The sequence below is a fragment of the Halichoerus grypus genome, chromosome 12, assembly GCF_964656455.1.
Source record: "Halichoerus grypus chromosome 12, mHalGry1.hap1.1, whole genome shotgun sequence".
In the NCBI taxonomy this organism is placed as follows: Eukaryota; Metazoa; Chordata; class Mammalia; order Carnivora; family Phocidae; genus Halichoerus; species Halichoerus grypus.
Genome location: NC_135723.1, coordinates 61152935 through 61176774, shown reverse-complemented (window position 1 = coordinate 61176774; position 23840 = coordinate 61152935). Strand labels below are relative to the sequence as shown.

Genomic DNA, 23840 nt, shown 5'->3' with positions numbered 1-23840 from the left:
AAAGAAAATTAAGCTAAACGTAAAGAAAAAAAAAGAAGGAAAGGTGCTTTTTCATCAACCATAAGAGGTAAAAACTAGTGAGCATAATCAAAGAGGAACAGAACAGACGAAGCAAAAAAGCTGAATGAGCCTCTAACTTCTTTCAACTTTAATTTTCTTTTTCTATAGAATCACAGCATGAGTCTAATAGTCTCTTTCAGCTTTCAAATTCTGTAAACCTCTATCTTAATTCAAAGTAACAGGAAAGTCAATTCTTTCACAGAATCTATTTCAAGAGAAAGTAACTAATGTCAAGAAAATAAAGGGAGACTAAATTTCTTCATAGGAGTAACAATCTTTCTGAAGTGGTGAGTCAAGACTTAATTTAGTCACCATAAATTATGGTTGCTGTATTCATAATCCATATATATTATATGATGGTTACAATAGAGTATATTATGGATGTTTTATAGATATGTTAAAGGTGAGAAAACCTACCATTTTTACACTGAAGGAAAGCACAGTTACTGACCCCTGACCTCTACAGTCTTGGTGTTTTCCATGTCCAGCTGTGGGTACGCAGCCATATTCCACCTCATCAGAGCCCTCCCCCATAACTCAGCTTCCCTCTGGGAGCTTCAGACAGGACAGGGGATAACAAGGCTGTGGGCTCCTCTGCCAGGTCAGTCATAAGAGTTTTGTTGCAGCTGGGAAGGAGGGAAGAAGAGACATCCCTAATAGTAAGAGATAATAACCAAGCGTTAACTAAATTATAGGTTCCTCAATTTACCATTAATTAATTCACAAAGCATTTTTTGAGCACTTATAATTCGCCAGGCTTAGAGATTTAGAGAAGAAGATCCCAGCCTTCAAAGAGTAATAGTCTACTGGGGAGTCAGGCATGCAGATGGTGAGACTATAATTACAATATATCATATCAAATTCTCTTCTGTTGAGCCTGCTGTAAGTCACCTCTGCTGTGTGCTTTGGGCTATCAAACTGGATATTTGTTATATTTACTTGTTCTGGGCAATGCTTCTCATATATGTCCCACCAGCACCTTACTCAAGAAAACAGGTAACTGGTTCAAGTTCAGACTTACAACATCTAGATGTGTCATCTTGAGCATGTTACTTAATTCCTCTGGGCATTATTTTCCAATTTATAAATGAGAGAGATGGACTAAACTGAATATCTAAGGTTTAACATGTCATCTTCCTTCTGACTACAATGTCACTTTTTACAAACCCAGCATCCCTTACTATCCTAGCTCCAAACCTGAGGGCCCCATCCCTCCAAGTCAGTCCCTACGTCTTTCCCAATTGCCCTCATTTTCACTCTTGGCTTCAACACTATACCGTGCCCACAGAGGTATATGGTGTAAAATCATGGGAAGGACATGAAGTCAGGCAGGCCTGGCTCAAGACTTATTTGCTGTGCAATTCTTTCTTTTTTTTTTCTTTAAGATTTCTTTATTTGAGAGAGAGAGAGAGAGAAACCCAAGCGGACTTCTCGCTGAGCGCAGAGTCTGACACAGAACACAGTCTCATGATCCTGCAATCAGACCTGAGCCGAAACCAAGAGTTGGACTCTCAATCGACTATGCCACCCAGGCGCCCAGGCTGTGTGATTCTAAGTTAATTATTTATCTTAAAAGCCTTGGTTTATTCATCTGTGAAATGGAGGATACTGCCTCCCTTTTCCCCTCCCATCACCATCTTGTCCTGTATTTCAGCTTTCCCTCCTCCCTTATCATGTTTTAGCCAGCTGTATCTTCCTTATGTGCTGTTTTTACCTGTTCTTCCCTCCTATTCAGAAACCCTAAGTGACTCCCTACTAATTAAAAACTCTCAGGCTTGACCTGGCTTAACCCAACAACACCTCCTGCTCTCAGGACAGAACTCTCCTTTTTAGTACTGCTGGTTTCCTCACTGCAGGTCACTTCTGTTCCCTTACCTTCCCCTTCTGTCCAGGTCAATTTCACCCACCCGTTGGTCCCACCTCTTGAAGAAAGTTTTCCCTGACCACTCCTGAAAAAGGATTCCTACATTTTCCTTTCCTTTCCCTTCCCTTCCCTTCCCATCCCTCCCTCCCTTCCTTCCTCCCTCTCTTAGTTTCACCTTTCCTTCCTTCCTTCCCTCTTTTCAGGATTCCTACATTTTTCTTAACAAAGGTATGCCTGTCTCCTTGGACCAGTTTTACACCTTACTCATATTCTTTCTTCTCTATATCATATCTCGCTGCTTACAAGGGCCTCAGAAGACTAAGGGCTGGTCTCCACCCAAGTTGCATACATTGGCCAGTAGAGGCAGAAAAGCAAAAGGACATGTGTGATGTCAACCTGGACAACCAAAGACTTCAACATTCCAGCCTGTCAGGGTTGCCCCAAATTTGCCTTTAAAATTCCAATAAAGACACTGGAGGGTGATAGGTAATAGCTAACTACACCTAGGGACCAGCTATATGCAATGTGGTTCTTCTAAGCCTTGTCAAGCCACAGCCTTGAAACAACCATGTAAAAGCTTAAGGGTCAACATCATGAATTTAGAAGGGCATTTTTCGTAGTTAAGAAGGATATCCCCTAGACTATGATCTCCTTGAGAACAGGATCATGTTTTACTCAAAATAGTATCCCTAATACCCACACAGGGTCTAGTAAGAAGCTGATACTTAGTGTTTCATTCATTCTCAGTGAATGAATGATTGACTGGCTATTAGACTGTGTTAAAAAGTAGATTGTTGAGACCATTCCTCAGGTATTTAAAAATCAAGACAGAGCCATCCTTGTCTTGGATTATACAGGAACAATTCTATCCAAAGGACGTGGAATAGATTCTTAAGCAAATGATATTTTGCCTTCTTTGATGTAATAGGAATACTGAGAAAGGTCAGCCCTCTCTGGCTAACTCGTTAAGTTATCCATTTTTCCATCTCTCCTGGTACTGTCATACCCTTCGCGAACTTGAAAATAGATCTAGGGAGAGAAATGCCCAAGCATCATGGTATTTTTTTGGACTCACTCTCCCTGTTGTCTCATTCATCTGTCTTGTGTGTCCAACAGAGCTCCATTGCCTGTTTTCTTATCTGTCTCAAATCTTTTCCTAATGGAATTTAACTGGCTTTTGCTCAATTCTAAACAAGATGAAAGTAATGGTAACAGGATTTGGCAAAGATTAAACACTGAGAGTATAGTCTGAGAAAAAAGGTCCCCAACCCTCTTCAATCTACAGACCACTTCAATGACATAAGATTCCGCGGTCACCCCTAACATCGCCAACCACATCACACATCAGAATCAATGGAAAGACTGTGCTGCTTTTGATGGAGTGCCAATGAGGCAATGGTCTAACATCTCTTATGTTCCTTACCAGATTATTAATTTTTGCTAGAAGCAAAAGTACCGTATTACACAAAATTACATGATCTGTAATCAGCATTCATTCAAAAGAATGACTGTCATAGGACTATACAGTCAATTCCAAGATTCTGATGGTTCATTTGAATATTTTCCTTTATAAATTATACCACTCCAACTTCCAAAAGGAGGACTGAAAGAATTCAGGATACATATACTCTCAGAAGCCATGAGGAGCCACAGTTTGCACAAAGACAAAATAAACAACCGAATTTTTCTGGCATCGTTAATGAAAACAGCTGTCCAATTAACCTAACAGTAAGTGAACTATGTACCAGGCAGGTTCATACATGTTATCTATCTCATCTTCATAATAAACCTAGTATGGCTATTATTCTTGCTGTCATCTTAAAACCGAGGCTCAGGGAGAGTAAGTAACTTGCTCAAGGCATCAGCACTAGTAAGTAGCAGAGCAGAACTTTGAACTCAGGGCTTTCTGACTTCAAACCTTTGCATTTAAAACATTCAAATATACTGGCCCATGGTCCCGTCACTGAAATCATGAATAAAGAGTTGAACACTGGATACCACAGAGAATGTGAAAAATAAAAGTGACCCTTAACTCTCACATCACACAAAAAAATTAACTCAAAATGGACCACAGACCTAAATGCAGGAGCTCAAACTATAAAAACTTAGAAAAAACCAGGAGTAAATCTTCATGACTTTGGGTTAAGTTAGGCAATAGTTTCTTAAGCTATGACAGTAAAAGCACAAGCAATAAAAGAAAAAAAATTGATAAACTGGGCATCAAAATTAAAAACTTTTGTGCAGCAAATGATACCATCAGAAAGTGAAAGGTAATCTACAGAACAGGAAAAAATATTTGCAAATCATATATTTGATAAGGAAACTATATCCAGAATAAAGAACTCTTACAATTCCATAATGACAAAATAACTCAGTCAACAAGTGGGCAAAGACTGTAAACAGACATTTCTCCAAAGAAGATATACAAATGGCTCATAAGTGCATGAAAAGATGATCAACACAGTCATCAGAGAAAGAGAAATCAAAACCACAATGAGATACTACTTCACACTCACAGGAATGGATATAATAAAAAAGACAGATAATAATGAGTGTTGGTGAGAATGTGGAGAAATAGAAACATTCTTTCATTACTGTTAAGAATGTAAAATGGTGCAGCCAGTTTGGAAAACAGCTTGGTAGCTCCCCCAAACTATTCAACAGAGTTACCATATGACCCAGCAACTCGACTCCTAGGTTTACATTCAAGAGAAATGAAAACATGTACACACAAAAACTTGACACAAATATTCACAGCACCTTTACTCATAATAACCAAAACAAATAGAGCAACTCAAATTTCCAATTGATGAATGGATAAACAAAATATGGTACACTGTACACTGTATACTGGAGTATTATTTGTAATAAAAAGAAATGAAGTACTGATGCATGTTATACATTCATGAACCCAAAAAACATTATCCTAGGTAAAAGAAGTCAGTCACAAAAGACCACATTATGTAGGATTCCCTTTATATGAAATGTCTAGAACAGACAAGTTTACACAGACATAAGATTAGTGGTTGTCAAAGGCAAGAGGGGGTGGGGTGGGAATGATTGCTAACTGGGTTTCTTTTGGGGATAATGCAAATGTTTTAAAATTGTGGTGATGGTTACACTCTGTAAATACACTAAAAACTATTAACTAGTATACTTTAAACAGTGAAATTTACGATAAGTGAATCATTATCTCAATAAAAGTGTTAAAACAACAACAACAAAAGGTTGGCCAGTGGTTATGAGACCATGAGAATCTTGCTCTGGATCACTCACATTCTAGATGTCCTCTTGGCACTGTTTATACAGCACAAACATATATGGGCAAGAGTCACCCTCCCCCACCTGGGTTGGGGGGGTAGTAAGCAAAATTATAGCACCTCCTCAGACAACCATCTGGTCAGTATTATGCAAGCTTCTGTTATTTCTGGAATGCATACTGCAATGTGCTTGTGCCCTAACCTGCTGGTTGGGCCCATGAAGCCTGCAGCTGGATAGAGCTCAGGGCAGCAGTCCTCCTGTTTGCTGAGTGAGCAGGAAAGGGACCTAAAACTGCAAAGCAGAAAGCTCACAGCACAGCTCAGAAAATTTCCTTGTGACAAAACATATGCACAAAGCTGAGCAAACTCTTCCTCACTCCTGAACTCCTCCCTTCCTCCTACCCCCAAATAGAGTCTGCTATTCTAGGTCAACATACTTTAAATATAGGTGCATTATGAATCAGCTAGAATTATATAATGATCAAGCAGGAAGGACCTTTCAAAGTATTATGTAATGGAGCAATGACTCTGAAGCCACTTACTGTGTGACCTTGGGCCAGTTCCTTCACCTTTCTGTGTCTCAATATCTTCATCTGGAAAATGGGAATAATAAAGGCAACTGCTTCTTAAAATTGCCGTGAAGATTAAATGAGATAATCCATGTAAAATGTTTAGAATAGTGCCTGGAACATTATTGAGTTACTACTTTTATAATTACTAACTGGTAAATCTCATCATTTTTATGGAGGAAGATGCTAAGCTCAGAATGATAAAGTGACTCTGAAGCTGGCAGTGACAGAGCTGCTATCAACTGATTCCTCAACTAGGGTTCTACTGTAGAGCATTAATTTACAACCGAGCATGTATAATATTCCCTGACCAACTTTTAGGGCTTGAAAGATACAAATAACAAACATACAATGCCTAGCTCTGGGTCTCACACAATATAGGTATTTGTGAAGTGTCTGATCCTTTCCCTTTCATTCCAGGTGTAATCTAATACTTGAAGAGAGGGCTTGACACTAAATCCCAGAATGTCCAATGTTCTGATGCTTAAAAAGTGGGATGGCTCAGGGCTGTTGAAGAAAATACACATAAGCTCTTGCTTTCTCTCGCGCTTCCTTTTTTTTTTTTTTTTCCATTTTCCTTTTAAGGAGCACAGGGTACCTGAGTATAATACCTAGTGTATTAGGAAAAGGGACTGCTTGTATTTCTGTATTTTAGCACTACACTCATGTAAGCAATTAAGATGCTACTCTCGGGCTTTGATGATGCTTCCAACTTTCAGTAATTGATACCTACCAGTTTAATTCAAGAGGCAAGAGAAACTCACAAAATAAATACAGTATTTAGCAAAATACAATAAATGCAATCAAAGTAAGCTTTTAAACAATCTCATCATTTCTCTCTCTTTCACACACTCCAACTACTCCACGGTGTTTCTAACAGTGTAAGAGACCCTGCAGGGGCCTATCAAGCTTCCTACCCACCCCTGCAGCCTTGTTGGAGGCTTAGCCTCACTCTAAACTCTGCAGCCATGTGGGTCTTTCCTTTCCTCACTCACCTGTCTCTATCCCGCCTTGGGGCCTTCATACTGACATTCCCTGTAGCTAAAAATTCTTCGTTGCAACCTCCAGTTGCAGCTTTGCCTTGGCCTCACTCACTTCTATTTATCCTTTAGGCTCTGCTTAAAGCTTTTCTTCAGAGAAGCAGTCCCCAATGACCCAAACTAGCTGCTCCCCTTCACCTTCCCCCAAATCACACACACTTGGAACATGTTTCTAAGTACTTATTCAACGAATGTCTTTCTCCCCCACTAGACTATAAGCTCAAGGAAGGCTGGGACTGGGTCTGTCTTACTCAATGTTGCTTGCCCTGTGGCTAACATAGTGCCCAGGACGCAGTAGGTGGTAAGTGAAATTAACAATATCCTCCAAATAGTCAAAGGATCAGCTAATAAACTGATTTCCTAACTTCTCCACTCAAATTTGACAAAAGGCTTCCCATATCAAGCTGTGGGCATGACAAAATTACACAAACAGGTATGATTTAGAGAAAAATTCAGATGAACACAAACTGGGGCTGGGATTATATATATTTTAAAATTATGACATATAAAACCCTAAGAAAAAATATTACTTTTAAAAACAAGCTTCATGGGGCACCTGGGTGGCTCAGGTCATGATCCCAGGGTCCTGGGATCGAGCCCCATGTTGCCCCCTGTTGTGTTGGGCTCCCTGCTCAGTGGGGAGACTGCTTCTCTCTCTCCTGCTCCCCCTGCTTGTGCTCTATCAAATGAATGAATAAAATCTTTAAAAAACCAAACAAACAAAAAAAACAAGCTTCAGAAAAGAAGAAGTAACAATGTTTTCATCAAAGCTTGTCATTAACAGTCACACTATGCTCTTTTGGGAGACTAACTCACATAGGAGGGTGAAAGAAACAAGAATGCATTTGTTCCTCCTAGGCTATACTGCTCCTTTCTGAAGTAAATTTATCTCCTAATGAAAGACAATGTGCTGAAACATAACTGTAAGTATATCCAGGAAAAGTACCCAGCAGTGTGATGGGCTTCTATGAACAGTGTGCCCACAATGAGGAGGCACCTGGGTCAAGGGAACAAGCAGCATGATATAAGGACAGCTGCCTCTGGCAATGGCTCCAGCCGCCTTTTTTTAGGGCTTCCACCCTGGCACACTCACAGAATTGACTTCTCTTACTTGGGGCAGAAAAAAAAAAAAAGAGAGACTTTTCCAACAGGACAGATGGCACAGACATCACATGATAAAGATTCCAAAAGATCCTTCTAGAGAAATTTTACTTTATTGAAGGATACATAAAAACAGTCAGGGGGAAAAAAAGGCATTTCACAACAGGAAGCAGGTACTGTACCCAGAGACTAACCTTTCTATATAAAGGAGAAGGAGAGTAAGAAAGGTGAAGCAAAAAAAAAAAAAAAAAAAAAAGGTGGGGGGGTGGGTAGAAGAAAAGAACAATGAGTGTTCAGGTTGAAAGAAAAAAGTTAAATAGCATGTGTGATGGAAAGGGGTGAAAGACCAGGAACTAAATTTTACTCTAGGGCATAAGATCCATACATCTCAGGGTTTAGAGATACCTCAAAGGAAAAATTACCTGATCAAGCATGTTCCCTTTAGCTTAGTAGAGTGTTAACCAGCATCAGACATTCACCAAAGCCCAGCCACAAGTTATCCACACCCAATTCAATCCTCAACAGCAAAGGCCAGATCTTCTAAAACACTTCTCACTCAGTCTCTACTAATGACTATAAGAAAAATAAATAGAACTCACTTCTACCCACAGTTTCCCTAAGGAAGAGATTCTGGGTACACCCAACAGGTGCACTTTTGGCTGTGCTATGTAACCTCATCAAAGTCATTATGCAACTGATCCTCCCAGATGCATCAGTCCTTAAACCACCCCAGAGCATCACCACACTACAACATTTAAAAAACTGTTCTATCAAAGAAAGGATGGGACAATATATCTCTCCCACTATAAGAGATAATGGGAATATTTCTGGTTTCAAATACACTGCTATTAAAATTAAAAGTGTCCAGCTCATTTTCCATAATAAAGTTTAGTTCCCAAAAGGTGCCTAACACAAGTTTCTAGCAAGCAGGCGGCTTTTACTAAACACTGGTTGCACAAATGAAAAAAAAATGCTCGTTCTGAATCATATTCACAGCTGGAGAACAGTTATGACCTTCCAAGATACGAAATAAAGTACTTCCACACATTGGAAAGGGGGCGGGGTACTATTTTTAAGCCATTCTGCTCAGAAGTGCAACGAAACAGTTGCCACGGTTTCATCTTATGGTAATTCCTGAGTCTGTAAAACAAAAAGAATGCTCAGTGAGAAAAGCAAAAACTGTATACATACTTTGGCGCTTTGAAACTGTTGAGATGGAACTCTGATACCTTGGTCCGCACAGGTGACTCCGAAGGTGACAAAAGGAGAGTGTTTGCACCGGGGACTTTGTTTGAAAAAGGACCTTTCACCTCTAGAATTCCAGCTCACCTTTGGCATTCATTTGAAACCCTCCAACCTATCTGCTGGCCAGGCGAGACCGGTTCCTTCGCCAGAATTCGACAGACTCCCAGAAGACCCCACTGCGAGAGTCAGCGCCCCCCTCCCTCGGACACCGAGGGCATCCTGCCTTTCAAGTCACCGCAAAGCTCAGTATTTCATAGCTTCCCTTGAAGTGAAAGGCCAGCTACGGCCCTCACCCAGCACCAACAAGGGGCTGTGTCCGTACAGCATGGGTGACACGGTCCTGTGAGAATAGCTTTGGGGAAATATTCCCGGCCCGTGCAGGCCTCTCTGTCTTCAGGAGGGACCATGACCCCGACCCGAAGGACTCGCGTCCCGACGCCGCCCTCCGGCCGCTCAAACAAAGGACCCGGCGTCTGGCGCGCCCCCCACTCACCGCTCAGATAGTTGGTCCACTTGTACAGAACCCCCTCCATGGCGCCCGAGGTCCTTTGGTCCCCGCCGCGCCGGGGCCGTTTCCCCTCGCCCGCCGGCCCCCTCACTGCCCCAAGCCCCAGGAGGCGAGGAGCACCGGCAGCAGGGCCATCGCCCAGCGCTGCCGAGCCGCCGACTCCCGGCGCCTGGGCCCGGTGCGGGGACGCCCGGCCAGTCTCACATCCTCGGCCCGGGGGCGGGGTCACTGCGGCTGCCTCCGCACGTGAGGACGCGGCCGGCCGGGGGGCCCGCGCTGTGGAGCCGGCGCACCGTTCACAAGGAGGCCAAGGCACCCGGTGGGCCCGAGTGGTGGCTGCAGCCTCCAAGTTGCCGCTGGCGAGGGAGCCGCTGGCCCGCGGCGCAAGAGCGAGCAACCTGAGTCCTCAGCCCGCCCGGCCCGGGCGCCCCCTTGCGCATGCCCAATGCGCCGTCCGCGCGCACGTTCCCGAAATCCACGCCGGGGTTTGGCAGCAACCGCGGCGTTGGCGGCGACGGGGCCGACGCAGCCGGAGGGGCTGGCAGGGAAATTGAGTCCTGGGAGGCGGGCTTGGGAGTAGGCGTTGGGTCTGAGGGAAGGAGGGCGATCCATGGGGACCAGTGTGGGATACAGTCCTGACTGTTAATGGTACCGTAGATTGGGAAGAACCCACCTCTCGATGTTTGGGGGTGCCTCCTGCGTTCTAGTTCCCAGGGTCCAACTCTTATTTCAAGGCTAATTGATCCCACAAAATCGAGGTAGCCAGCAATAGAGCCTACGGAGTTGACAGGAATTTCACGATAGGATACTGTGCGGCTAGTAAACATGTTGTCTGAACCCTAAGGCCTCGCTACTGGAAGTATGATCCATGGACAGCAGCATTGGCATCACCTAGGAGCTTGTTGAAATTGCAGGATCTCACCCCAAGCCCAGGCTTCCTGAGTCGAAATCTGTATTTTAACAAGATTCTCCGGGGGATTCCTAAGCATATTAAAGTGGGAGAAAGTACTGTGCTAAGGATATTTGGCCAGGGAAAATGTTAACAACAGATTAAGTGGAAAGAGCAGGTTACGAAACCAAGTGTACAATCTGGTCCAAATTATTTTAGTCATATGTCACAAAAGCATGCACCAAAAATGTTAAGGTGATTATTTGTAGATGGTGGCGCTATAGACGATCTTTTTTTTCCCTTTTTCTTTAGCGTAAGATGGCCAGATTTAGCAAATAAAATACAGAACGATGAATTCGTTGTCTGAAATTCGTATTTAGTTCGACTCCTGTATTTTAACCGGAAAACCTACTTTCGTGCTTTCCAGTTTCTTCCAAATCGACTATAATGAATATGTTTTGCTTTTGAAATCAGGCAAAAAAGGTAAAGCTAATAATTTTAAGCTAAGATGAACCAGTGTACCTTATAAGCGTGATTACTGTTTCTTTTTTAAAGTGGAGGTCTGTACGTCCTTATTCACGATAGAAGCTATCACTACGGTCACCACCTAAGTGATGAATTATTAGCAGCCATAACATTATGCGGTGTCGTAGAATGAATCAGAAGACCTGGTTTGAAGGCGGAGCTCAACTGCTTTGAGGATGAACAACTTTAAGCGGGACACTTAACCTCGCCTAGCCCAGATACACTTATCATTTAACTGGGATTAAAGTCCCTGCTTTACTGGCAGTGTTGTGGGGTTTATGCATGGGAACGGAACGCGCTTTGCGAACCCTACAGAACTACTGAAGTCTTTATCGTTTATACCGTAAATTAAATAATCGCAGTAGCAGGATTGTGGAATCCTGGGGGCGGCCTCTCAGCATCTGCCAGAGTAAACGAGTGTTTACGGAAACCGCTACCCTTTCACCTGGCCCAGGACTCTTCCGCGCAAGCTAAGCCTGCATATTTTACAGATGTAAATCTGCCGGAGACGTTTCCGGTTAGGTCCTCGCGTCACTCTGTCCCCCGAAGTCCGAGGTTGTGGAATACTTTAATCCGCCGAACTCTAGGACCACTCCCCGCGGTTCGCAGCGGGACTGGTGCCCGGCTCCGCCCAGCCGTAATTGTTGCAGCATCATTGGTTTGAGAGTCTCCAGCGGACAGCACCGCAAGCCAATGGGAAGCCGTCCTTCTCCGGTGGCCGAGCTGTGAGAGCCAGTCAGACCCGGGTTTGGAGTTTAACTCTTTATGGGTGGGTTCGCAGTGCGTGGGAAAGTTGTAGTGGTAAATGTGCCACGTCTGCTAGGAACAGAGAATCATGAACGTGCCAGAGGCGGTTGTCCTTAAGGCTTCAACTACATTCGTAGCTCTATGAGGTCGGGGGCCCTTTCTCTGTTTTTGTAGGAACTTCTTTCCTGCTCCAGCAACATGAGGCTTTTCTTGTGCAACGCGGTACTGACGCTGTTGGTCACTTCTTTGAGTGGGGCTCTGATCCCTGAACCAGAAGTGAAGATTGAGGTGCTTCAGAAGCCTTTCATCTGCCATCGCAAGACCAAAGGGGGGGATTTGATGTTGGTCCATTATGAAGGCTACTTAGAAAAGGATGGCTCCTTATTTCACTCTACGTAAGTAATTATACCTTAAAGGTAAAATAGTGAAGAACCCACCCACCTATGCCCGCTCTCGGGCAGGAAAGGTAACCTGTACCAGGTTTTACCTCTCTTTTTAAAAACTGCAATATATTATTTCCTTCTTTGGGAAAGGAAATCGTTTAACGACGATCTTATATAACGGGGCCTTTGAAGTTCTTATTGGAAACATGTGGTAAGATTAAAGGGTTAATTTTTATTATAAAAAATAGCGCTAGAATCTTTGAAATACTCCAGAAATATCTAGATGCATAGTTAGGCAATACGTAGAAAAAAAACCTTAAAGGAATTCTCATTTTTCAAACTCCATTCCCAAGGGAAAATGACTCAATTCCATTTTTTATTTGGTGTAGGTGAAATTTACTTAAAACTTTTCACAGCGACTTCATGAGAAGAATACACAATCATTTATTTGCTTGTTGTAGGGTATGCTAATGCTAGTCCATTGATCTATTTAATCATTGTTCTTACAGATGGCATTTTGGGCAAGGCACAGTACCATGATTTGTTTCATTATTTGTTTCTTTCTAGAAATTCAAAGACTTCATTGATGGGTGTGGGTGTGGTTATGGAAGATTAATCCAATACCTACAGTGAAGGATTTTCAGGTGGTTACACTATCATTTTTTCTGTTCTATAAACAAAGAAATTGCAACATGGAAAAGTTCTACAAGTGTACTGATTTCTACTTAGGCATTGATTCTCTTCATTCCATTCCAAAAGTATTTATTGGCCATTTCTTTTATGTTAGGCCCTGTGCTCGATTACTAGGGAGATTGAAAAATTGTGGCTTCTCCATCCTTATCCATTCATTTATCTGTCCGTCTAACAACCCCTTGTTGAGTGGCCACAAGTCAGGCCTTGAGGATGCAAAAGTGATTAAGAGTGGATCCTTGTCCTCCAGCAGTCCATCATCTACAGAGGAGAAAGACAAGTCCATAACTCATGCTGTATAGTACAGAATGTTCAAATGTTCACAAAGCATAATGGAATCTGGAATTATTTATGCTCTGAGAGGTGGAGAAAGAGAAGACTTCCCAGAGATCATAATTGATATGGGCCTTGAAAGATGGGTGGAGGGTTCCTTCCGGTCGAGAATGGGGGCAGAGAGGACATTCCAGGTAGAGAGAATGGCATGAACCAAAGTAGTGAAACTTTGTGGACCCTCCTAGATCTGGTTTTTGATGACCTGTCTTCATTGAGCATTCAGTCCTGGTATGTCTTTGGAGAAGTGAATGGCACCCTTCTCTGAACTTTGTTAGCCCTTCCAATTTCCAAAACAGTGGCTTGCCATAGAATTCTTAACAGCTCTATCTCCTTATCGACAAGGCCAGTGCCACAGTGAACGTCAAACAGTATTAAGATTTGCGTTTTAAATTTTCAACCACATCTTTATTTTTTTTAAAAAGATTTTATTTATTTGACAGAGAGAGAGAGACAGAGAGAGAGGGAACACAAGCAGGGAGAGGGAGAGAGGGAGAAGCAGGCTTCCTGCTGGGCTCTATCCCAGAACCCTGGGATCATGACCTGAGCAGAAGGCAAACACTTAACGACTGAGCCACCCAGGCACCCCTCACATCTTTATTTTTAGTCTGATGTTGACACAGCCTGATTTCTTTCAGGTCTCAGAATCTATGTGGACTTTGGTGATAGCCATAAGACATTATTTGGCAGTTGGCTACTAAAGTTCTAGTACTTGATGAGGGGACTGTTATCATGCGGCCTCAGTGTAAATGGTTAGAAACTGCTAACCCTGAGTATTGTGAAGAATTACCATCAAATGGTCCACTGTAAAGCATGTTTGCCATTTCTAGAACGCTAGCCTGTGTGGTAAAGAGCTTAAATCCTTTAGCTGTGACAAGAAAGAAATGTGTCAAAACTGTAGTCAGCGCTGGGTGTCAGATTGTTTTCTTCCTTCTTTATTCTTTTCTAGCCTTTCCAAGTCTTTTACAGTTGGTAATTTGTTTCTTTAGTCATGGGGGGAAATTAAGGAAAAGAAGAAGTAATGGCCTTTACCTGGATTTAGTAACTAACCATGGTGCCCATGAAACCTAACAGTGATTTCTCTTTCTCACCTATAAGATATCTTTGAGAACACTTTCCTTATTGCACTGAAAGGGAGCTATTTGGGGCTCAGGCACTACTCAGCCTGTAAGCTCCCTAGTAGCTCGCCAGCTAGGTTTCTTAGGCTGGCCTCTCTCCAGCTCATGAGCCAGGATACTTTGACTATTTCCTTCTCTCTCAGTCCAGGGGCCACTCCTTCAGGCTTCCCTGCAGAGCCCCACAGAAGATGCCTATGGCCAGTATCTAGGGGTTCAGGGTTGAAGAACAGCCTTTTCCACCTGTCAGAGCCATCCCCAGGCTGTACATCAGGACAGTTCATGGGTAAGCTAGAAGGTGCTGTGTCCCTGACTGTCCAGTGTCCATGTGGGTATGGACCCACATGTCTTGGCAGTAAATTCTCCTTAGCTTCTCATCTTCCTTCCCAAACTCTCACATTTTCCATTATTTTTTCCCTCTTCTGCCCCCTTAATATTTTCCTGGGACAGCATCACTGTGGTTAAGGCCTTGAACTTTGGAGTTGGATCAAATACTGGCACACTTAACCTCAGTTTCCTCCTCTGTACAATAGGGAAATAACGGTACTTACCTCAGGTGATTATTGTCAAGAGTTAAAAGAAGCAAAGCATTGAGGGGAATACCTGGTACACAATAAATCACAAATAGTTATTAACTGTTTTTATTATTACTCCCTCTGCTCTTCTCTACCTGAGTCAATTGTGTGAAGTTTGTATCAAGAAATATGGGCAATGAATTACAAAATTGACTTGGTTTTGTGTGTATGTATATAGCTGTTTTTGTTAATTTCCAAATTGAATCACTTATGGGTGGAAAAAAAATACACCACAGCAATAAAAAAAAAAAATAGAGTTTCTAAACAGTTCTAATGTGTTTTCTTTCTATTGTAGTCACAAACATAACAATGGTCAGCCCATTTGGTTTACCTTGGGCATCCTGGAGGCTCTCAAAGGTTGGGACCAGGGCTTGAAGGGAATGTGTGTAGGAGAGAAGAGAAAGCTCACCATTCCTCCTGCCCTGGGCTATGGAAAAGAAGGAAAAGGTAATAACAACTCTACATTTTTACTATAGCGTTGGAGTTCTTCTCTGGATTAAGAGACCGAAATCAGAGTAACTACCATGTGTTTTTTTTTCCCTAAAAGTAAGTAGAGGATGTGTATTTTTTTTGGAAGTATGACTGTGTCTTGATTATCATTTGAAATGGTCAAATTAAAGCCATCATATCTTAATAGTCAACTGAGCTAATGATAAGAAGTTCTGGAACCTTCAACTCTATCATTAACAATTAACCACCATATTAACCCAAATAATGGGTTTTAAAAAAAAAAATTGTGGCACAATATCCATAACATAAAGTTTACTACTTTAACCATTTTTTTAAGTGTACAGTTCAGTGACACTATGAACATTCACATTGTTGTACAAGGATCACCACTATCCACTTCCAGAAATTTTTCATCCTCCCCAGCTGAAACTCATCAATTTATTTTAACAATGCAAAAAGAAAATTATTCAACAGATGTGTTTTGATAAGTTGAACATGTAAAATATAGATGATTAAGGCATTGAATGAGGGTTAGATGTGGGCTGCCGGTGACTCAAAACTGAAGTTTTCTACAACAAAGCTTTTTTTTTGGAGGTTGTTTTCACTCTTGTTTTAAAGTTGTTTTATAACTTCTTTTATCATTCATTTACAAAAATGAATGGAGTGACATGAAATGAGTTTAATAAAACAGTAGCAAATGGGCTAGCTGATTCCAGGAGACTTTGTGTTAGTTTGTTGCAGGATGGGCATGCACGCCTGCTGTTTGGGTGGAAAGGCTTGCAGCTTTCCATAAGGCTATTTACAAGAGGCCAGATGATGTTTCCTGTATGGGATATGTATGTGTCCTATAATTCCTCTCTAATTTAACCTGAGGGAATAATCAGGTGTCAGGAGAAAGATTTATGAACAGGGATGTTCATTACTACATTGTTCCTAATAGCAAAAATAATTGGAACCAACTTCAGTGGATAATGAGAAGGCTTTAGCTAAATAAAATAGGCCCCAGTTATTTAAAAATGGCATTTCAAAGATTAAAAAATTATATCCAACTGTGTATGATATAATGTTATATATAAAATTGGAAAATAAAGCTACAGAATATGTAAGAGTAAGTATTAGAAAAAATTATATGCACATACAGAGTGAATCACAAGGATGTAATTAAGAATGATAACAATGGACGGCTGGGAATTATTTTTAAATATGTTTTTTCTTTTAAAGGTTTTATTTATTTATTTGACAGAGAGAGAATGAGCACAAGCAGGGGAGAAGCAGAGGGAGAGGGAGAAGCAGAGTCCCCGCCGCTGAGCAGGGAGCCTGATGTGGGGCTTGATCCCAGAACCCTGGGATCATGACCTGAGCTGAAGGCAGACGCTCAACCAACTGAGCCACTCAGGCGCCCCTACTGGGAATTTACTTTTATTTCTGGTTCTATCTCTTCCAAATTCTCTATAATGGGCATGTATTACATAATGAAGAAAAAAATTATTATTTTTTAAAGAGTTATTTATTTTAGAGAGAGAGAGAGTACACATGGTGAGTGAGTGGGGGGGGCGGGGCAGAGGGAGAGAATCTCAAGCAGACTCCCCGCTGAGTGCAGAGCCCTCCCCAGGAGTCGATCTCATGACCCAGAGGATCATGACCTGAGCCAAAACCGCGTGGGACAGTTAGTTGACTGAGCCACTCAGGTGCCCCGAAAAAATTATTAAGTAGTCATCAGAACCAGATAGGGAACCACTCATTCTGTAGAAGTGTAGACTTCACAGTATCCCTAGGTCTAAGCTTAACCATTTACAAAGTGAGAATCCTAGCCCCAGTTTTCTGAGAAAAAAGTAAGTGCCATCTGTGAAGCATTGTATATTCTAAAATGGAACTTGCTATATAAATCTTATGCACAGAATGGAATTTACTAACCAAATTCAATTCTTATTTTAATAATCTCTTTAGAGAAGAAAATCAAGTATCTAGAAAATGTTTCTCTGATGTTCAAATGTATTCTTCTATCTTCCTGCTGTATCTTTATTGTCTCACCTATAATGTATATGTAGTATTAGTCCATTACTCTTTCTCCCTACAGTGTTTAACTCAATTTTACTTTATAACAAGTAGAGATCTAAATTTGAGTCATTTCCTCCAAAGTGAGAGCCATAAAATTAACTCTGCTAATGTGTGTTAAACACTAATTTTGTAGTCTTTTGGTATCATGTTTGCATGCCTCCTTTGGAAAGACAACCAGTTTTGTCAACGACCTAGTGCATGCCCCTTCTCTCTCTAGATCTGGAGCGGTAAGCTTGGGCACACAGTGTAAGTTTTGTTCTCTTTAATACTTAACAAATGCTCTTTCATGGAAATATGTGGGATTTGGGTGTGGGGTGGTGGTGGGGGGACTAAGAAATATTTGTAATGTTTACCTAGACCTGTATGTTAAATATAGTTATAAGGAAACAAGTTGAAAAAAATTGTTCATACTTCCCAGAAAGTTTTCTTTTTTTAAGGTCCCTGGGACTTTAACAAAGCTCTTTTCATTTTTACAGATTTTTATCTCCCTTCTGAGAAATTTGTTTTAATTTCTTCTCTAATGAAATTTCTTCAAAATGGGTATAATGTTCTATATCAGAGGGGGTGTTGCCTACCTTTCTGAAATTGTTGAACCTTTCTGTATTGTTTTTAAAGCCTGTAAGAGAATTATATCTTATTAACATATACTGAGAGCTCACTATTTATCAACTATAATGCTAAGTATTTTGCATGGATTTATCTTCCTTCATCCTCCCAACAGATTCTGCATTTTACAGATGAGGAAATAGGCCTAACGAAGGGCGGGAGTAAGCTCTCACACTAGCTAGTAAGCTGGTATGACCCCAGATCTCACTCAGCTAGATACTGCCTCCCGGTGGTAGGGATGGCAGTACTGTATTTCTAGGTCAGGACTTTTGGTGACCCCAGAGTTAGTAAATCACTTGTACTATAATTAACTCTGAATTATCTAAAGCCCTTTAAGTCATTCTTGGCATGTAATATGTACTATCTTAATTATATTTGAAATTTAATACCCGGCCATTAGGTATATCTGTATGTATGTGTGTGTTTGTGTGCACAAAGCAATTTGTAATTGCAAAGCCAGAAACAGACTGCTTTTGATCTACTAGTTTGGATTATTCCTTCTCTGTTCTATTTGTTCGAGTAAAATATAATTATAAGTAATTTACGTGTGATAATGTTAGGAAGGCTCTTCATTTAATTCAATCAAAAGAATATTTTATTCAGTATCACAAGTTTTGTGTCATGAAAACTCCGGGATTGTTTAAATAAAATTTAACCTCCCTCTCTCCTCATGTCAGGTAAAATTCCCCCAGAGAGTACACTGATATTCAACATTGATCTCCTGGAGATTCGAAATGGACCAAGATCTCATGAATCATTCCAAGAAATGGATCTTAATGATGACTGGAAACTCTCTAAAGCTGAGGTGATCTTTCCTTCCTTATATTCCTTTATTTCTTTGTTTCTTTCTTCTCACTTTTTAAAAAATATATTTTTAAGGAAAATTTATTTTTACTTGGGTAAAACATTATTTATAAATTTTCTTAAAATACTGATGCTTTGAATGTTGGCTTTTTTTTTTTAATAGGAAATCCTTGTTTTGGTGAGAAATATATTGAGACTTAAGAAACATCATTCATTCCTTTGCCCCTGCCCCCCTCACCCCCACCACGCTTAAGGTTCACTATATCTTGTCCTCACCCTGAGTTTTTGAAAGATCCATTTTGCTAAGACAATTCCCATTTTGGAGTTGCTATATAAGAAACATAGATGTCCTGGGGCGCCTGGGTGGCTTAGTTGGTTAAGCAACTGCCTTCAGCTCAGGTCATGATCCTGGAGTCCCAGGATAGAGTCCGCGTCTCAGCAGGGAGTCTGCTTCTCCCTCTGACCCTCCCCTCTCTCATGCTCTCTCTCTCTATCTTATTCTCTCTCTCAAATAAATAAATAAAATCTTAAAAAAAAAAAAAAAGAAAGAAACATAGATGTCCTGAGAAATATCTCAGGTTTCTGTTTAAAACTGTAAACTGTAAACTGTCTGTTAAATGCACTTGTAATTTCCTAGCAATTAGCAGCAAACAACTCACATGCTGTTTTGTTCTGGTTTACACCTGGAGAAAGGAGACTCCAGGCTGGGTTTTCCAGAGCAGGAGAACTTTCCCAGCCCCATCTTAGTCCTGGTGTCTGAGTAAGGAGAAAGCAAGAAGTCTTTTCTCTATAATTTATTTAGGCTTTTGCAGCCATTTTTACCCATACCTGTCTTGGTCTGGTTGCTGTGGGGAAAGAAGTGGAGGTAGACATCTACTCTGTGTTTTTCTGTTTGTCCATGTTTTCCGTCCTCCCTTGGCTGGTCAGAAATCAAGTCCCTTTTTATGTTTTGATCGATTTCATTATAATGGCCAGGAAATGATTAAGTCTTAAATAAGTGCAGTTGTTATGAACTCACAGGGTCATGATCTACAGTTACTCAATTTATAACACCTCATAGTATTACCAGTCATAGGACTTTATTCTGTCCAAGATAAATTTTAATTACCTTTCATGAAACAAAAATCTTAAATATACAACACATTCACATGGTTCAAAAAAAATCAATCCAGTTAAAAAAGGTGTTTAATAAGAAGTCTTTTTCCCACCCACATCCTCTTCTGCTGTGTGATCTACCGCCTTCTGCATGCTGTTTTATTGGGTTCTAACGTATCCTTCCAGTGTTTCTTTATGCAAATACAAACAAATGTGAATACATTTTCCTATGTCCCCTTTTCTTAACAAAAAGTAGCATGATATACATAATATTTGGCATTTTGCTTTATTCACACAGTATATCCTAGAGATACATTCTATATTAATCCATTTAGCTTTAATCATCCTTTTTTTTTTTAACAACTTCATTAAATCTCCTGAATCTTAAAAGTAAATGTATGTCATGTTTGCATATTGATCATAAGGGGGGAAGGATTTGAAATTACTGATCTAACAGAAGGAGTACTAGAGATATGATTAAAAATGAAAATACAGGTTGAACTGCATTATGGTGAATCTAGTGGGTAATTAAGAGCAGTATTTTGTTTATATCTTTAAATGTCTGAACGAGAATGGAAAATTTCAGTCTAAGCACTCATTAGGCTGGATTTTGCTTTAATTTCTGAGATTGGAAGGTCATGAGGTATGATCATAGTCAGGTCCACGGCATGTACTATTACCAGACACTTACTTAAATTAAAAAATGCCGTTAGGGGAGGCGGGAGGCAGGTGGGGGATGGGTGAAATAAGTGAAGGGGATTAAGAGTACATTTACCATGATGAGCCGTGAGTAATATATAGAATTATTGAATCACTCACTATATTGTACATCTGAAACTAATATAACACTGTATGTTATACTGGATTTTTTTTTAAATAATAAAATTAAAAAAATTCTAAAATATAAGTTTAAAAAATGCCATCCTTTAATCTTATTTTAAGAGAAATATCTGGAATTCTGACCCTAGTTAGAAAATGAGATCTGGATAATTCAATGGAGTGAAAGACTACAGTCTTTCAAATGCTTGGCTTTATTTAGACTCAAATTAAGAATAGATAATATGCTTTCATTGGGTGTTTTTCAGATAATATAAGCCTTATCTTTGCCTCTGAGCAATATTCTGTGTCTCTACTATAGCAGTATAGCAACTGTTTTTAAGGGGAAAAAATTCCTTATAGTTCTTTTACTGTCATTAGAAATATATTATAGTTGTTTAGTCATTGTGCTATATAATCAAATGAACTACCAGTCCACTCTGTGATATTAACTGGCTTGATGTGGGTATCTTATGAATTAGAATTATTAATGAGACCCATTATTTTGTAGGTTAAAGTGTATTTAAAGAAGGAGTTTGAAAAGCATGGTGCAGTGGTGAATGAAAGTCATCATGATGTTTTGGTGGAGGATATTTTTGATAAAGAAGATGAAGACAAAGATGGATTTATATCTGCCAGAGAATTTACATATAAACATGATGAGTTATAGAGATACATGTTCCCATTTTATATGGCATGCATCCTTAAAGACAGGGCAACCATTTTTTTAAAAAGTCTTACTTTTAAATAATGTGCTGTTCTTGTTCTGTTTTTTATTTTTATATATTTTTCTGAATATTATTCGAAGAAGCCCTTAGGATTCCTAAATGCCCATTTCTTTCTGGTGAGTTATTGGGAAGAAAAAATTAATTTGTCTTTGAATAGAAGACTTCTGGACTATTTTCTGCTTTCACATATGAAGCCTTCTGTTTTACTTGTTTACTTGTAATTTTAAAATATCGCAGCTGGGAGCATGTCCAACATAAGACCAGGTTATAGCACAAATCAGCTCCCTCTATTTCTACTTCCCTTTATTTTCTCCAAGTTAGATACTGACATTTGTGCAATAGCCCAAGGCTTAAACAGTGTGTCTGTAACTGCCTTTGAGTCTGTTTAAGCAAAGAGGAAATGGTTGTTGAACTGGCCTTGTTAACAGACACTGCTCTACTGAGGAGATGTGCAATGCTGAAGTGAGTAACAGAGTTAATGACTTATAAATATGTATACATTGAAACCTTCTGCCCAGGACTTAAGGTGTATAAGGTTCCGTTCCTAGGGACTAATAACCTATAATGATTAATAGGACAAATTATTTATGTGTCTGGTTCTTTGTAATAAGGTGTCGAAATTTTATAACTGAGGAACAGAGTGTATTTAGTCAGTGCTTACTTTTTAAGTCTAGCCAGTGACCCTTCCTGGTTTATTAATGAATAATATCTATAACTAGCGTATTATACTACAATAACATTGTATCATGAGCGAAACTTATAAGCCAATCAAAAATTTCCCATTTCTGCTTATCAAAATATGACACAGACCCACAGCAGCTACTGTTGCATAGAAATCTGTCCTGGGTTAAAAAAAAATGGGTGATTTTATAATTTTACCTGAAATTGGCTTTTATCCTTATCACTTTGAAAAAGCCCCCAAATCTCCATTTATTAAGAATAGTTCTTTATCGTTTACAGAGTGATCTCAAGTGCATCGTTGTCTTTGATTTTCATTGTTCTGAAGCCTATGAACAAAGCTGGTGGATCTTAGTGTACCTATTTTATAGATGAGGAAATTATTCTTCAAAGAGATTGTTTTGCCCGAGGTCAACAGCTAATGTATGCAACAAGATTGCAGTCCCCAAGTTCAGTATCTTATATTGCCCTCCTTTGACTTCATTGGGCCTAATTCTGTCTTCAGTTTGTTCTAACAGTCAATGCTGTTTTTTGTCTTTGGGTCCTTATCCTCTGAAGATGGTTTACTGGCTGTTTTGGGTGCTTTTGAATTCTCCCCCGAAGTAGAAATGGCTCTGGTTTCATTGTTGGGGTTAGCACTGAATTGCCTCAAAAACCCTGTACTGTGAGAGGGTCCAGGGGTGTGTCTTAGTTCTTTCATTCTTGTTTACCTCTAGATTTTTTTGGTTTTTGGTTTTTTTTTTTAGAGAATTACAAATAATTATTATATCATATACAGGCTATTTTCACTAGTTGTATATTGCATTTTCCTCACTAAAACATAAAGGTCTTGGGAAGAACGTATATAACACCTTTTTCTGATGAAGTCAGCTATATGTAGAAAACTCTTAAATTGTCACTGCTATTTTCCTCAACCTGGAGGAGTTATGAACCACAATGCTGAAAGCCTTATGCTGTGTTCATTGGGAAAGAATGACCTCGTCATGTGGTGCTACCTTGTATAGAGATTACTGTGATGCTTTCTCTGATTGAGCAGGAAAAGTCAAAAGAATTTTGATTATTCGGGTAGCATATTTCTTTATCTCATGTGAATTTACGTCAATGCCCATCTAAATATTTAGACACAAGTAGGAAATGAAAGTAAATAAATAAGTTATGATTGTTTTTAAGTATCTGCCTTTGGTTTAGCTGCAACTTTATGTCTTTCCATTCATGGGAATAATCAGACATGAATGGCGACCTCACTTGTAATATAATTTGACTCATTAATATTGCTAGATGTGTCCTATTTAAATTTATATGACTATGTTGTATTTTCAAAATAAACTTTATTTGGGGAATAATTGGTTTTGTGAAAAATTCTTCAAGTGCCTGTTTCCTCAGCAGCTTTATTGATGTTCCTATTATTCTAGGTTTTATGTTGAAACTAGATGGGGAAGATGGACAAGTTGTCGTAGGAGAGGGGTATAGTGACACTTTGAATGTCCTTCTGATTATCTATCCTGTTTAGATGTATTTGGAAGGAAAGCTGTGGTTCCTTTTAAATTGTTTCGAAATAAGCATTAAATATTGAGCATTATGGGCAGTAGTTAATAGTGAATGTTTGGTACTGGAGAAAGTGTATGTGTTGGGTTTTGTTTGGTTTGGTTTTGGTGGTAGTTATCACTATTGTTTTGGTTTGGGATTTTATTTTGTAAGAGGTGG

At 40.0% G+C, this 23840-nt stretch overlaps 2 protein-coding genes across 4 annotated transcripts in view; one reads left to right on the top strand and one right to left on the bottom strand.

Annotated features, from left to right (window-relative positions):
- Positions 1-10093, bottom strand: part of PLEKHA8 (pleckstrin homology domain containing A8) — a 79724-nt gene extending 69631 nt beyond the window's left edge. For all 3 annotated transcript variants that reach the window (XR_004911580.2, XM_036074478.2, XM_036074477.2), the window contains exon 1: positions 9633-10093. Coding sequence is in view for 2 of the 3 variants with exons in the window: in XM_036074478.2 (XP_035930371.1) it covers positions 9633-9672 (40 nt within the window). In the remaining variant the exon portion in view is untranslated. The remainder of the gene's footprint in view (positions 1-9632) is intronic.
- A 1747-nt stretch (positions 10094-11840) lies between these two features.
- FKBP14 (FKBP prolyl isomerase 14) lies at positions 11841-23479 on the top strand. Its single transcript, XM_036074481.2, has 4 exons — positions 11841-12203; positions 15197-15348; positions 18693-18820; positions 21242-23479. Exons 1-4 carry the CDS (start codon positions 12007-12009, stop codon positions 21398-21400), a joined length of 636 nt encoding a protein of 211 aa, XP_035930374.1. The 5' UTR covers positions 11841-12006; the 3' UTR covers positions 21401-23479.
- The last annotated feature ends 361 nt before the right edge of the window (positions 23480-23840 follow it).